We start from the raw sequence: 12,869 nt of genomic DNA on the forward strand, positions 1-12,869 counted from the left end.
GCATGCTAGTTAAGATCACAGGGAGCTTCTGGGATCGTGAGAAATGCAAATGGCTGAAGTATAAGGTAGACTCAATGAGAAGTACACATGTTTGCAAACCTACCTAAAGATACAACCAATAATTCCGATTAGAGCGATAATGTGGAGAATATTGATCTTGTGTTGAGCCCAATGAGCCTTGCATCTAAAAATAGAGCTAGCGTGTTCCTTTAGTGATATCGCTTCCACTCACGCTGAAAATGGCGGACGTGAATCAACAAACTGAGGATATGATGACGCGCCTGTCAATCAATATTGGTGGGCGGGGGGACCGCTCTCCTACGTCAAGTTGTGGTCGATCTGAAAACCGCTCCAATTGGTCCACCGTTTTTTATGTTGTTAAACTGGAAAAAAAAAGCACTGGGTGTGTTTATATCAGCCCAATATGACGGTCTATACACCATACATGCACATATGGCTGTCCAAACAGCTTGAAAAGTAGAATATTCACCATATGTGCCCTTTAATAAAACCATATTAAAAAGTTCTGTCTAAATAAAATACAGTGAAATAATTGAATGAGATAAATATAATTGACACTTATATTTGTGAATGATAAATAAAATGAATTTAAACAGCAATAATTCATCATATCACTCATCTTAATATATAATATAAAGCTCCTGTTTCAAGTTCTTGCTATTCTTTGAACATTCTCTTCATCTGTCGATCCAGAAAGATCCAATCTAACACAATTCCAGCTTTAACACTGATAATAATATAAACAAGTCTTGATCATCATATTAAACTGAGCAGAATAAGATCTGCTGATAGAGTTAAGGAGATTTACACTGTGTTCAATTTAGTTACTACAGTGCTTTATACAGTGCATGCAATGTTTAACAGGGAGCCAATGCAGCGCTGACAGAGCCGGTCTAATATGATCTTATCTCTCAGTTCTAGACACGCTCTAGCAGCTGCATCTGAACAGCTGGAGTGTGACACATATAATAACACACTGCAGTAATCTAACCTAAAGCTCATAAGAGCATAAAGAAGCTGTTCCACATTAGACACTGACAGCAGATCAATAGGAACTATTCTGAGAGATTAAGGAGTCAGTTCTCCTCCAGCGACTCAGCATCTGTGTGGAAAAGCTTGAACAACATCACAAACTACAAGACAGCATCCCCCAGCACTGTAGACAATGAACGACTGGCAAACGACCTGAATGAGTTTTACTGCCGGTTTGAGGAAACCCCCCACACCCACTCTGAACTGCTCTTCACGCCACCATTAACACCTCCACCACCCCCCGCCTCCCTCATACCTTCCCTACAGTTTAGTGAAGATGAGGTGCGCCAGGTCTTCCGGAAACAGAAGAGGAAAAAAGCTCCAGCTCAGCTACTAAATACGACCTCCAAAGACTACGTGGAATAGTTCGGACTGCTGAGCGAATCACTGGTACAACCCTTCCTACTCCCCAAGAACTGTACTTATCCAGAGCGAGCAGAAGGGCTGCCAAAATCACTCTGGACCCCTCACACCCAGCACACTGCCTCTTTGAACTTTTACCTTCTGGTGGACGCTACAGAGCACTGCGCACCAGAACAGCCCGACACAGAAACAGTTTCTTCCCTCAGGCAATCCATCTCATGAACACTTGATGATAATAATGGTGGAGCCAACATCACTACTGCTGTACACTTTATACACATATACACTTATTTAATAACACACTTTACATGCCAATTTGCACATTACAGCTGCACATATAACGCTGTATATAGCAATAAACATGTACATACACTTGTCAATCTGTATATATGCACTCACTACTTACTTCTGTTTTTAAATATATTTATTCTCTGTTGTTTGTCCTGTCTCTGTAATCCTGCTGCACTGTAGAAGCTCTGTCACCAAAACAAAATCCTCGCATATCAATATATCCTGATGATCAACAACACTAACAGAGATATATTGATAAATAAAGGATGTTCTGATCTGTAATCTGTAGATTAATAAATGAAGCTGAGCGGAGGAGTTCTGTAGATCTGTGATGTGTCGTACAGTAAACACATCTACACTACACAACACTACACTACACAACACAACACAACACTACACAACACTGCACTTCACTACACTACACTACACTACACTACACTACACAACACTACACAACACTACACTACTCTACTGATGGTGTGTGTGCTGCACATTTTCATTGATTAATTAACATTTTGTTTGAAAAAGTCTTTATTTTTAATTAAAACTGGATCAATAATCTGCGTTTAGCTCTGAAACATCCCTCATTTTCTTCCTCGTTGGCAGATTAAGCTGAAACTCTTCATTCTGTCTCAGTATTCATGTAAACAGCTCCATATTGCTGTGTTCGGCTACTGAACGCGCACTGATGTAAGAGTTTGCAGTATTGTTGGACCAGAAACGAGACAAAAACTTGGCACACGCGCGCGCGCTCAGGGAAGGGGGTGTGTCTTTGTGTGTGTGTGTGTGTGTGTCTCAGCAGCATTAGTTCAGTCTGCTCCAGTTCAGTTCTGCTCAGAGCCGATGATCCTCGCGTGTTCAGAGCTCCTGAAAGACTCCAACAGCTCCATTCTCCAAGGTGAGTGTGTGTTTTGTGTTCTTTCACACACTCTTGCAGCTCTTCATAGACTACCATGAGGACTTCACAACATGCACACGCGTTTGCTGTGTGTGCGTGTGTGTGTGACTCCAGGATCCAGCTCGACCTCGGCCTTGAGTTCTGCTGGTGTTTTCTTGTTTATTTGTTGTGTGTGAGAAGAGCAGAGTTGTGTCTTTTGTTTGTTAAGTGTGTGTGTGTGTGTGTGTGTGATAGTCACTCGACAGGGCTCCTGAGTTGTGTGTGTGTGTGTCTGAGGAGCAGTGTACTGTAACGCTAGTGTGTAGTTTGTCGTTATTGTTTGTTTGTGTCTTTGTGTGGTGTGTTATTGTGTGTAGTTTCTCTCAGGAGTTGTGTACTGTGGTGTTATCGTGTGTAGTTTATTGTTTATGTTCGCCTGTGATGCTCAGTGTACTGTTGTGTGTTTGTCGTTATTGTTTGTTTGTCTCTCTGTATGGTGTGTTATTGTGTGTTGTTTGTGTTTGTCTGATAGTCCGTGTACTGCAGTGTGTTATTGTTTTGTTTGTCGCTTGTATTGTTTGTGTGGCGCGGAGTGTAACACGTGCTCGGTTCTTTGACTCATTCAGCGCCACTTTTTAAACGAGTCTTTGATGTCGCCGCGTCGGCGTGTCTGATGACGTCTCTAATGTTCCCGCGGTTTGTTTATTGCGTGTCTTTTATTCTGTGTGTCCCGCAGGTCCGGTGGGTTCTGTTCGTGTCGTGATGGGGTCTTCATCCTCCTCATCTTCAGTGGTTCTCCTCCTCCTCATGCTGTCCTCTCTCTCCGTCGCTCTGGCCTGTAATAAAGCTCTGTGCGCCAGTGACGTCAGCAAGTGTCTCATTCAGGTCAGATGGCCAGTGTTTATTATTGTGTAGAACCCAGTCCAGAAGCGGATGTTCAGGGGGTCTGCTGTGTGTGTTCTGATTGTGGTTCTTGAGTTGGTCTTCTGGTGAGATGAAGCTGATGTTGTGTTAGCAGCCGTGTCAGTGTTGAGTTGTGTGTTTGATTATCAGTTTTGTGTTTATTTTGGTGTCATTAATCGTCAGTGTATGGTTACTAATGTGTGTGTGTGTGTCAGGTCAGGTGTCTGTTCATTTGTAAGTGTGTGTGGTTTTGTGAGTCCGTGTACAATTATTTTTAAGCTTGTTTTGTTTGTCCATTTCAAGAACTCTGTGTGTGTGTGTGTGTGTGTGTGTGTGTGTGTGTGTTTCAGGAGCTGTATCAGTGTGTATTTATTAATCGTGTGTGTGTGTGTGTCTCAGGTGGTTCACATATTAAAAAACATTTACTGTGTATATGTCAGGAATGTATATTTGGTGTGTGTGTGTCAGATTTTAACGTTTGTGTGTGTGTGTGTGTGTGTGTCAGGTGTCTGTTCATTTGTAAGTGTGTGTGGTTTTGTGAGTCCGTGTACAATTATTTTTGAGCTTGTTTTGTTTGTCCATTTCAAGAACTCTGTGTGTGTGTGTGTGTGTGTGTGTGTGTGTTTCAGGAGCTGTATCAGTGTGTATTTATTAATCGTGTGTGTGTGTGTGTGTGTGTGTGTGTGTCTCACGTGGTTCACATATTAAAAAACATTTACTGTGTATATGTCAGGAATGTGTATTTGGTGTGTGTGTGTCAGATTTTAACGTTTGTGTGTGTGTGTGTGTGTGTGTGTGTGTGCGTGCGTGTGTGTGTGTGTGTGTCAGGAGCTGTGTCAGTGTCGTCCAGCAGATGGGAACTGCTCGTGCTGTAAGGAGTGTATGTTGTGTCTGGGCTCTCTGTGGGAGGAGTGCTGCGACTGTGTGGGTAAGAGACTCGCCCCCGTCCACTAGTGTGTGTGTGTGATATGGTGTATGTTATATATTGTGTGTGTGATATATTGTGTGTGTGTGTGTGTGTTGATGGTGGGGTCTGTTCTTCATATGTGGATTACTCCATTAGCTGGATTTGGTTATTTGACTGATCCAGGATCATTTCCTTCTTCTAAACTGATCTGAGAGTTGTTGTCTTGGCAACAGTTCTGGAGCTCAAACCGTTCTTCATGATTGATCTAAGATGATCTGGCAGATCCTGGATCTGTTGATCTTGATAACTGATCTCTGAATAACTGAATAAGTTGGTGAATCAGATGAAACAGTCAGGATGAGCTGATCTGAGATCTGTGTGTGTTGTGAAGGACAGATCTATCCATCCTCCAAATCATGATCAGCAATGCAGCGATTGGCTGACGGCACAGCAGCGTGATGACATCATCAGATAAATATTCAATTCTCCATCAGTTAAATTACAGAATAATTACAGTAAACGGTTCATTAACTCTGATACACAACAACAGTGGAATATTGTGCATGTTGTCTGTTATCTTACTGTAATAGTACTAAAGCTGGCTCAGGACTGTGCAATGGTGCACATTTATTACTAAGTTTTATTTGTATATATATTTTAAACGTACATGTATATAAGCATGAATATTATTCATTATTATAGGTGTGTGTGTGTGTGTATATAAGCTTTTTTAATATTATTTGACTGTTTCCCCCAAGTGTATATAATCTATAGGCTACTACTGTTAGCAAATATCAGCATTCAGTACAGACATTCAGTATTATCTTAGCTTGAAAAGACCCCATCTAATCCTGTTAATATGAGATCCGCCGCTGCTGCTCCTGAACAGGTTTGAGCTCCAGAACTGTTGCCAAGACAACAACTCTCAGATCAGTTTTGATCAGTCAAATCATCAATAACAAATCCAGCTAATGGAGTAATCCACATATGAAGAACTGACCCCAGTTCAGGAGCAGCAGCTGATCTCTCTATAAACAGGATCGGCTCATTTCAACTGAAAGTATGTATTGAATGCTGATCTTCTGACAGCAGTAACCTATATAGGGTTGGGGAAATAATAAACGGTTAAATATATATATATATGTGTAAGTTTAAAGTTAAAAGAAATATCTCAATAAAACTTGTGCAATAAAAACTAAACCAGTGACAGGCTGCTTCCCCCCCCAAGCAGATCAAAGAGAACATTTATTAATATGGACTCTTAAGATTCACACACACACACACACACACACACTATTTTAAGGTACCGACCCAGACTCTAATACAGTTTGTGTATGATAATAAACAAGACTTTATTTCTTTAAAGGAATCATCATGTCTGCAGTCCTGCATGTGTTCAGACAGCTAATATGCTGTGATTTGATGCTTCACTAAAGTTGCAGACGCCTTTACAGAGATCTAAATACTATTTTGATGCTAAATGACTGTAAACAGCCTGATATTACACTGATTAAGACATTAAAATAGGCCTGGGCTACTAGAAAACCTGCTGTAAACTAAATAAAGTGTTAAACCCTCTCGACACCGTCAGCCAATCGCTGCATTGCTGATCATGATTTGGAGGATGGATAGATCAGTCCTTCACAACACACACAGATCTCAGATCAGCTCATCCTGACTGTTTCATCTGATTCACCAACTTATTCAGTTATTCAGAGATCAGTTATCAAGATCAACAGATCCAGGATCTGCCAGATCATCTTAGATCATTGAAGTGAGGTATGAGGAACAGAGCCCTGCTGTGTGTTGATGGTGGTGTTGTGTTGTCAGCCATGTGTAACCTGCGCAGCATGAGTGAGTCTCCAGCAATGGGCAGGAGTACAGTGGAGCCTGTGTGTGTGTGTTGATGGTGTTTTGTTGTTGTGTTCTCTCCTGAGTCAGGTGTGTGTGTGTGTGTGTGTGTGTTGATGGTTGTGTTGTGTGTGTTGTCAGGCATGTGTAACCCGCGCAGCATGAGTGAGTCTCCAGCGACGGGCAGAAGTACAGTGGAGGATCTGTTCCAGCCCATCCCGTCTCTGTTCCGCGCGCTGACGGAGGGCGACGCTCCCACACACACACTGGTGCTGACGCTGCCGCTAGCAGAAGAGCTGCAGTACCAACACAACCTGCACAACTACCTGGAGACGCTACACAACACACAGCACAACAACACAACATCTGTGCCAGAGAACAGCATCCACAGCAGCTACCACACGCAAGGTACACACACACACACACACACACACCTCAGCAGGTCTGTGTCTGCACTGGGGTCATTATTATCCTCTGCATTGCTCTGTTGACCTTTGACCCTGAGCCACGGCTGTAATGAGGTGTCCAGCGGTGCGCAGGTGTTTCTCTGACTGGCCGGAAACACACACACACACACACACACACACACACACACACACACACACACACCCCAGCAAGTGCTCATTAAGATCATTTCAGTGTTTCTGCTCCGCTAGGCTGTGTGTGTGTGTGTGTGTGTGTGTGTGTGTTTGATCCAAATGACTAGAAATAGTGGGGTGTCACGGTGGTTCAGTGGTCAGCACTGTGGCCTCACAGCAAGAAGGTCTCTGGTTCGAGTCCCGGCTGGGTCAGTTGGTGTTTCTGTGTGGAGTTTACATGTTCTCCCCGTGTTGGTGTGGGTTTCCTATGGGGGTTTCCCAGTACTGGGTTGCAGCTGGAAGCGCATTCACTGTGGAAACATATGCTGGAATAGTTGGCGGTTCATTCCGCTGTGGCGACCTCTGATAAGTAAGGGACTAAACTGAAGGAAAATGAATGAAGTGTGTTTATGTCAATGCTGTAAATCTGTATCTCCATCATCATCATCATCACTGCAGTCTTCATCATCCTCCACTGTAAGATGAGGATTAGATGAGCAGAAACATTGATGATGATGATGATGATGATGATGATGAAGTGTTGACTGATGGCCTGTGCTCTACTGAACAGGTCAGGTTGTAATTCTCTCCCAGAAGACCTCAGAGTTTATTCTACAGAAGAGCGTGGCCATGTTTCATATCCTCAGCAGTCTGATGTGAGAGGATGAAACCTGTCAAAAGTAGAAGAGTTACTGTTGACAAATCAAGATGTAAAGTTTCAGAGTAATGGGGTGTAGCGGATCACGGTTGATGGCTGATTTGTACACATCACAACCCCTGATTCAGAGCACACGTGACCCAACCATTAATAATTCTTGTTAATTAATTTACTGGTAGATTAATCCTGAATGATCACCGAGAGATGGCCTCACGTCATTCACAACACATGTATGATCCTGTAAAATCTAATGATGACGGAGGAAGTGCTGGGTTATTGAGGAAGTGCTGGGTTATTGAGGATGTGCTGAGTTACTGAGGATGTGCTGGGTTATTGAGGATGTGCTGGATTATTGGGCATGTGCTGGGTTATTGAGCATGTGCTGGGTTACTGAGGATGTGTTGGGTTATTGAGCATGTGCTGGGTTATCAAGGATGTGCTGGGTTATTGAAGATGTGCTGGGTTATTGAGCATGTGCTGGATTATTGGGCATGTGCTGGGTTATTGAGCATGTGCTGGGTTACTGAGGATGTGCTGGGTTATTGAGCATGTGCTGGGTTATTGAGCATGTGCTGGGTTATTGAGGATGTGTTGGGTTATTGAGCAGTTGCTGGGTTTCTCAGGTTATTAAAGGTGTTTTCTGTCACTTGGTTATCCTGCATTAATGCTGCATTATTAATCAGTAAGAGATCAGGATCTGAACACTGTTATAAATGATGCAGGTTTGAGTTTAATCCATCACACTCAGATCTGTTTAAAACACACAGAAGTCAAGAGAGAGAGAGTGAGTCTGCAGTCTACAAACAGTCTAATAAGCAGAGTTTACAGTTCAGATATAACCCCTGGTGTTTATAATGAAGATTAAGTCACCGTCATATGTCTTTAACTTCAATCATTTTCTTTTCAGATTAGTCACTTTATTAATCTGGGGTCGCCACAGCGGAATGAACTGCCAACTTATCTAGCATTTGTTTTAGCAGTGGATGCCCTTTCAGCTGCAACCCATCACTGGGAAACACAAACACACATATTCACACACTACGGACAATTTAGCTTACCCACTTCCCCTATAACGCATGTGTTTAGACTGTAGGGGAAACCGGAGCACCTGGAGGAAACCCACACCAACACGGGGAGAACATGCAAACTCCACACAGAAACACCAACTGACCCAGCCAAGGCTTGAACCAGAGACCTTCTTGCTGTGAGGCTACAGCACTACCTACTGCGCCACTACGTCGCCATGTCTATAACTGAACACTGAAAAATGAAAGATGTAGGCAGCGGTTACATTATTTAACCAGTAGGTGGCGACACCAGCCATCAATAACACCACTGAATGATTCTTCAACAGTGATCCTCTAGCAGTGAAACGTGATGATTATGAGTGAATAACTGAATCATTTATTGAAGATCAGACTGAAATGCTCCTGCACTGAAACTCAACTCTCTCTCTCTCTCTCTCTCTATAGATATTAAATATAAAACATATTTGATCATTTATCTTCTTAATGTAAGATTAAACACAGTAAATTCACAAATATAAAGCAGACTATGTACAGTTAATCAGCCATGCTTCTGATTAGACTTTAATATTTGCATATTCATGGAGGGCTGATTTTGAAAAGGAATATTGTTTAAAATAAAGGTTGTAGAGAGATTTACAGCATATATGACAGAAACCGTACAGAAGAGCTCTGTCTTTAACACAGGCTTCATGGCATTAGTCAGGGCTCCTGAGGCCCTCAGCGGCGGCTCACCTCTCTTATTGATGAAGTATTACTGCGACTGAAACCAAACTGTTGAACATGCTCTGGTGTTAATGTTGTTAATGTTATCAGACAGTGTTTATCTGCACAGACTTTAGATGAAGTATTTTAAAGCTGAATCTGTCTAAAATTGAACAGTTTATATCAAAAGGAAAGCTGAAACTGATTCAGATTTGTGTCCTTCACATTATCATCATCATCACGTCTGTATTTGAGCTCTTGTGTGTGTTTTTATGGCTGTTGGGGATTTTTCATTGTTGTTTTAACTATAGATAGGTGCTGTTTATAAATGTGGGAAACTGGACCAGTTTATTTAACCGTGACATGCCAGAGAAGCTGAACTAGCTATAACCTCACTATTCTCTCTGTTATTGGTCAAGTCCACCCCTGTCAGACAGTCACAGGACTTTATTGAGCTGATTATTTCTTCCTTTAATTTGTCATCAGTGACCGGATCTCTGTTCTGTTAAATCTAGAAGTGTCCTGCAGCGCTGCTTCTGTAAATGGAAAGTAAATAACAGGTCGTCTCCTCTTTCTGGCTGATCTGAAAAACGGTCTGATCCGTGACTATAAACCATGATGAGATCCAAACCACTACAGCACACCAATGAGAACAGAAAACCCTAATGTTAATCCACTAAAGCAAGTGGAGATGTAGAGGAGCTGAATGCTGACGACAGGTGAACGGGTCTCAGTAAATGAGTGATGACTGCTTTCACATGTCGAAAGTCAGCTCGCTTCTACTCATTTGAACAGCCGACATGTTCAAAATATTCCCCAAATGAGGAGAAATGTGCTGAATATCCAGAAGACCAACATGTCTGCCTGATGATCAGGATAAAGAGAGGGAAATCCTGATCATCTGCTGTAAAACAACTCCAGAGTCAGAAACCTGCCGGAACTACTTTATCTGTGCCTTAATCTGACCATAACCTGAGAGTGAGCAGCAGCCAATCAGAGTGCAGCGTTCAGCTTGATCAATATCTGAGGATTTCTGACATCAGACGAGGGGCTTCAGTGGGGCTTTATTATTCCTCTTCATATGCTGGAGCCCGCAGGCTGTGTGTGTGATCTGCAGAGAGAGAGAGTGTGTGTGGGATTGACCCTCTGTTCTGTGTGTGTTTCAGATAAGCAGTGTACAGTGGTGTACTTTGACGAGTGTGTGTCCATCCGCCAGTGTAAGCAGTACTGTGAGTCGATGGGGGGCTCTAAGTACCGCTGGTTCCACAACGCCTGCTGTCAGTGTATCGGGCCCGAGTGTGTGGACTACGGCAGCAAGAGCGTCCGCTGCCTCAACTGCCTCTACTGACACACACTTCCAATCCGGTGTGTGTGTGTGTGTTTCTCCTGAACTGTGTGTGTCTTTATGAAGACGCGCCGCTAGCTGCTGTAGGCAACATGTAAATAGCTCAAATACTCAGCTGTGTGTTTTAGAATGAAGTGTGTGTGTGTGCGCGTGCGTGCGTGCGTGTGTGTGTGTGTTAGAGCATGTGAGCGCATGAGCTTGTGTCTGTGTCAGTACTGATGGACTGCTCTGTAGTTGTGTGCATCTCAGTTCTGATTGGCTCTGCTGCAGGCGTGTGTGTGTGTGTGTGTGTGTGTGTGTGTGTGTGTGTGTGTGTGTGTGTGTGTGTGTGTTCACAGGTGTCCCAGTTTCAGCACAAAGAGCTCATTTATGTCCATCAGCACAGACTGTAGCTCATCAGCACACACACACACACACGCACACACACACTCTGTCTGCTCATCTTCTCTGAGTGAGTGTGTTTTAACACACACAGCTCTGCTTTCTGATTCAGTGTTGAACAGACTCACAGGTTTGGAGGATGAAGAGATGACAGCGCTGACCTGTCTTTAGTGATGATGATGATGATGGTGGTTTACTGAACTAGCTGATGAAGATCTTCCTGTAAATAATCCCTCACATTAAACTCTTCTCCAGCTTGATCTTCCACACAAGAGTGCATCGTCGTGTTTTCATTAGTGTCGGCTCAGAGATCATCATCATCAGTTCACAGTGTATAAAGAGTGTGTAGAACTCCTGGCCTTCATATTTGACTACACAATCATTTCCTCACGCACGCACGCACACACACACACACACACAGAGAGTGTGGTATCAGTCATTCTTCAGAGCAGCTTTAGACTGTTAGATGATGTCCATCATTGATCATCTCTTACTCTGTTATCACTGCAGTACAGCTCTGAGGAAGTGTGTGTGTGTTTCACTGGATGATGATGATGATGATCTGAGCTCAGAGTTTCACCTCTCTCATTAGTTTTACAACACTTGATGTATTTCTCAGCAGTCAGTCATCAGTGTAGATCACAGCAGCAGTTTCTCTTTCCTCCAACACACTGCCCATGCTCCTGGACGTGCATCATCTGCTCTTATGACTGGAGTCATTATAAATGTTGAACTGATCTAAATCTGTCAGGATCATTTTATAAACAGTTTTTAATCTTTACTTTTCTTGAAAATGTTGTCTAAACTGAGCAGTTTAATGACTGATTTACAGAGCTCTGTGTGTGTGTGTGTGTGTGTAGGTTCAGTTCCAGTGTGTACTGCAGTATTGTTCAGTTGTGCTCAGCTCTACACACAGGAAGTGTATGTATGTTGTAAATAAGTGTGTGTTTATTCTGCATAATGCTGCTGTCAATAAATTAGACCAGTAAACATGTGAAACAGTCACATTCAGTGTGTTGTCCTCAGATACCGCAGTAAACGCAGTGATGTCTGACTTTACTGTAGTCTTCATATGGCTGTGTGAACAGTATCTAGTGCTGTGTAGAGTGTAGAGTAAAGTGCAGTGTCAGGACTCTTCATCTCACTGACGCCTTCCTCAACATCAACACTTGCTCTGAGGATTGAGTGAGTGATCCGCTTCTGCAGGTTCTGCTAATAGTGTAGAGAAATGCAGGACCTGCTGTGCTAATGTCAATAGTGTGAGAAATGCACCAAAGCCTCTGAGGGAAACTAACAGGAAATATAGACGCTTTAATCCATGTGCTGTTGGGTCATTTCCATCCACTCTGGGCTGATTTAGTCTTCATTTGGCCTCATTTTCACTGAATCAGATCTGCTGACAACTCTGATCTTGGGGAAATGCTGTGTTGTTTCATAACCTCAACACTCGGTGTTCACACTGACTCCCCTTTGGTGATGTTGGGGCTGTTTTTGACCCATTGACTTCCATTATACCCACATTTATTATCAGGTAATCATGCATTCTGGACTGTTGCTGGGTTTCCCTGATGAGCTTAAGAGAAATGATTCAACATTTACTGTTGATCATCGACCGCAGAAAATAAAGTTCATTTCTGGCTTTTATATGGAGTGTAGTGTGTGTGTTTGTGTGTGAGAGAGCAGAATAATCCCCTCAGCTGTCAGAACACAGTAAGTGTGTTTCCTCACACACACACACACTATAATCTGCTGTTCTACCAAACTGAACTCCATATTAGATTAGAACTGTTCCAACACAGATTTCAGAACTCTGGTGTCAATATTCAGAACACTGAACCCACAACCATCGACACGTTACTAAACTCTGAACTCAAATGCTGTGATACGACACACACACACAAGCTCTGAAATAACGGATGATTCATTAATGAT

At 42.8% G+C, this 12,869-nt stretch overlaps 1 protein-coding gene across 2 annotated transcripts; it reads left to right on the forward strand.

Moving 5' to 3' along the window:
• Positions 1–2,503: 2,503 nt before the first annotated feature.
• twsg1b (twisted gastrulation BMP signaling modulator 1b) lies at positions 2,504–11,931 on the forward strand. 2 transcript variants are annotated; one of them, XM_056450466.1, is made up of 6 exons: positions 2,504–2,605; positions 3,321–3,469; positions 4,316–4,415; positions 6,387–6,653; positions 10,378–10,576; positions 11,050–11,931. In XM_056450466.1, exons 1-5 carry the CDS (start codon positions 2,551–2,553, stop codon positions 10,557–10,559), a joined length of 753 nt encoding a protein of 250 aa, XP_056306441.1. In that variant the 5' UTR covers positions 2,504–2,550; the 3' UTR covers positions 10,560–10,576; positions 11,050–11,931. The 2 variants fall into 2 exon arrangements, with proteins under 2 accessions (XP_056306441.1, XP_056306440.1); XM_056450465.1 differs by having other exon boundaries at positions 10,378–11,931.
• The last annotated feature ends 938 nt before the right edge of the window (positions 11,932–12,869 follow it).

This window comes from Danio aesculapii, chromosome 24, assembly GCF_903798145.1.
Source record: "Danio aesculapii chromosome 24, fDanAes4.1, whole genome shotgun sequence".
NCBI classification, from domain to species: domain Eukaryota; kingdom Metazoa; phylum Chordata; class Actinopteri; order Cypriniformes; family Danionidae; genus Danio; species Danio aesculapii.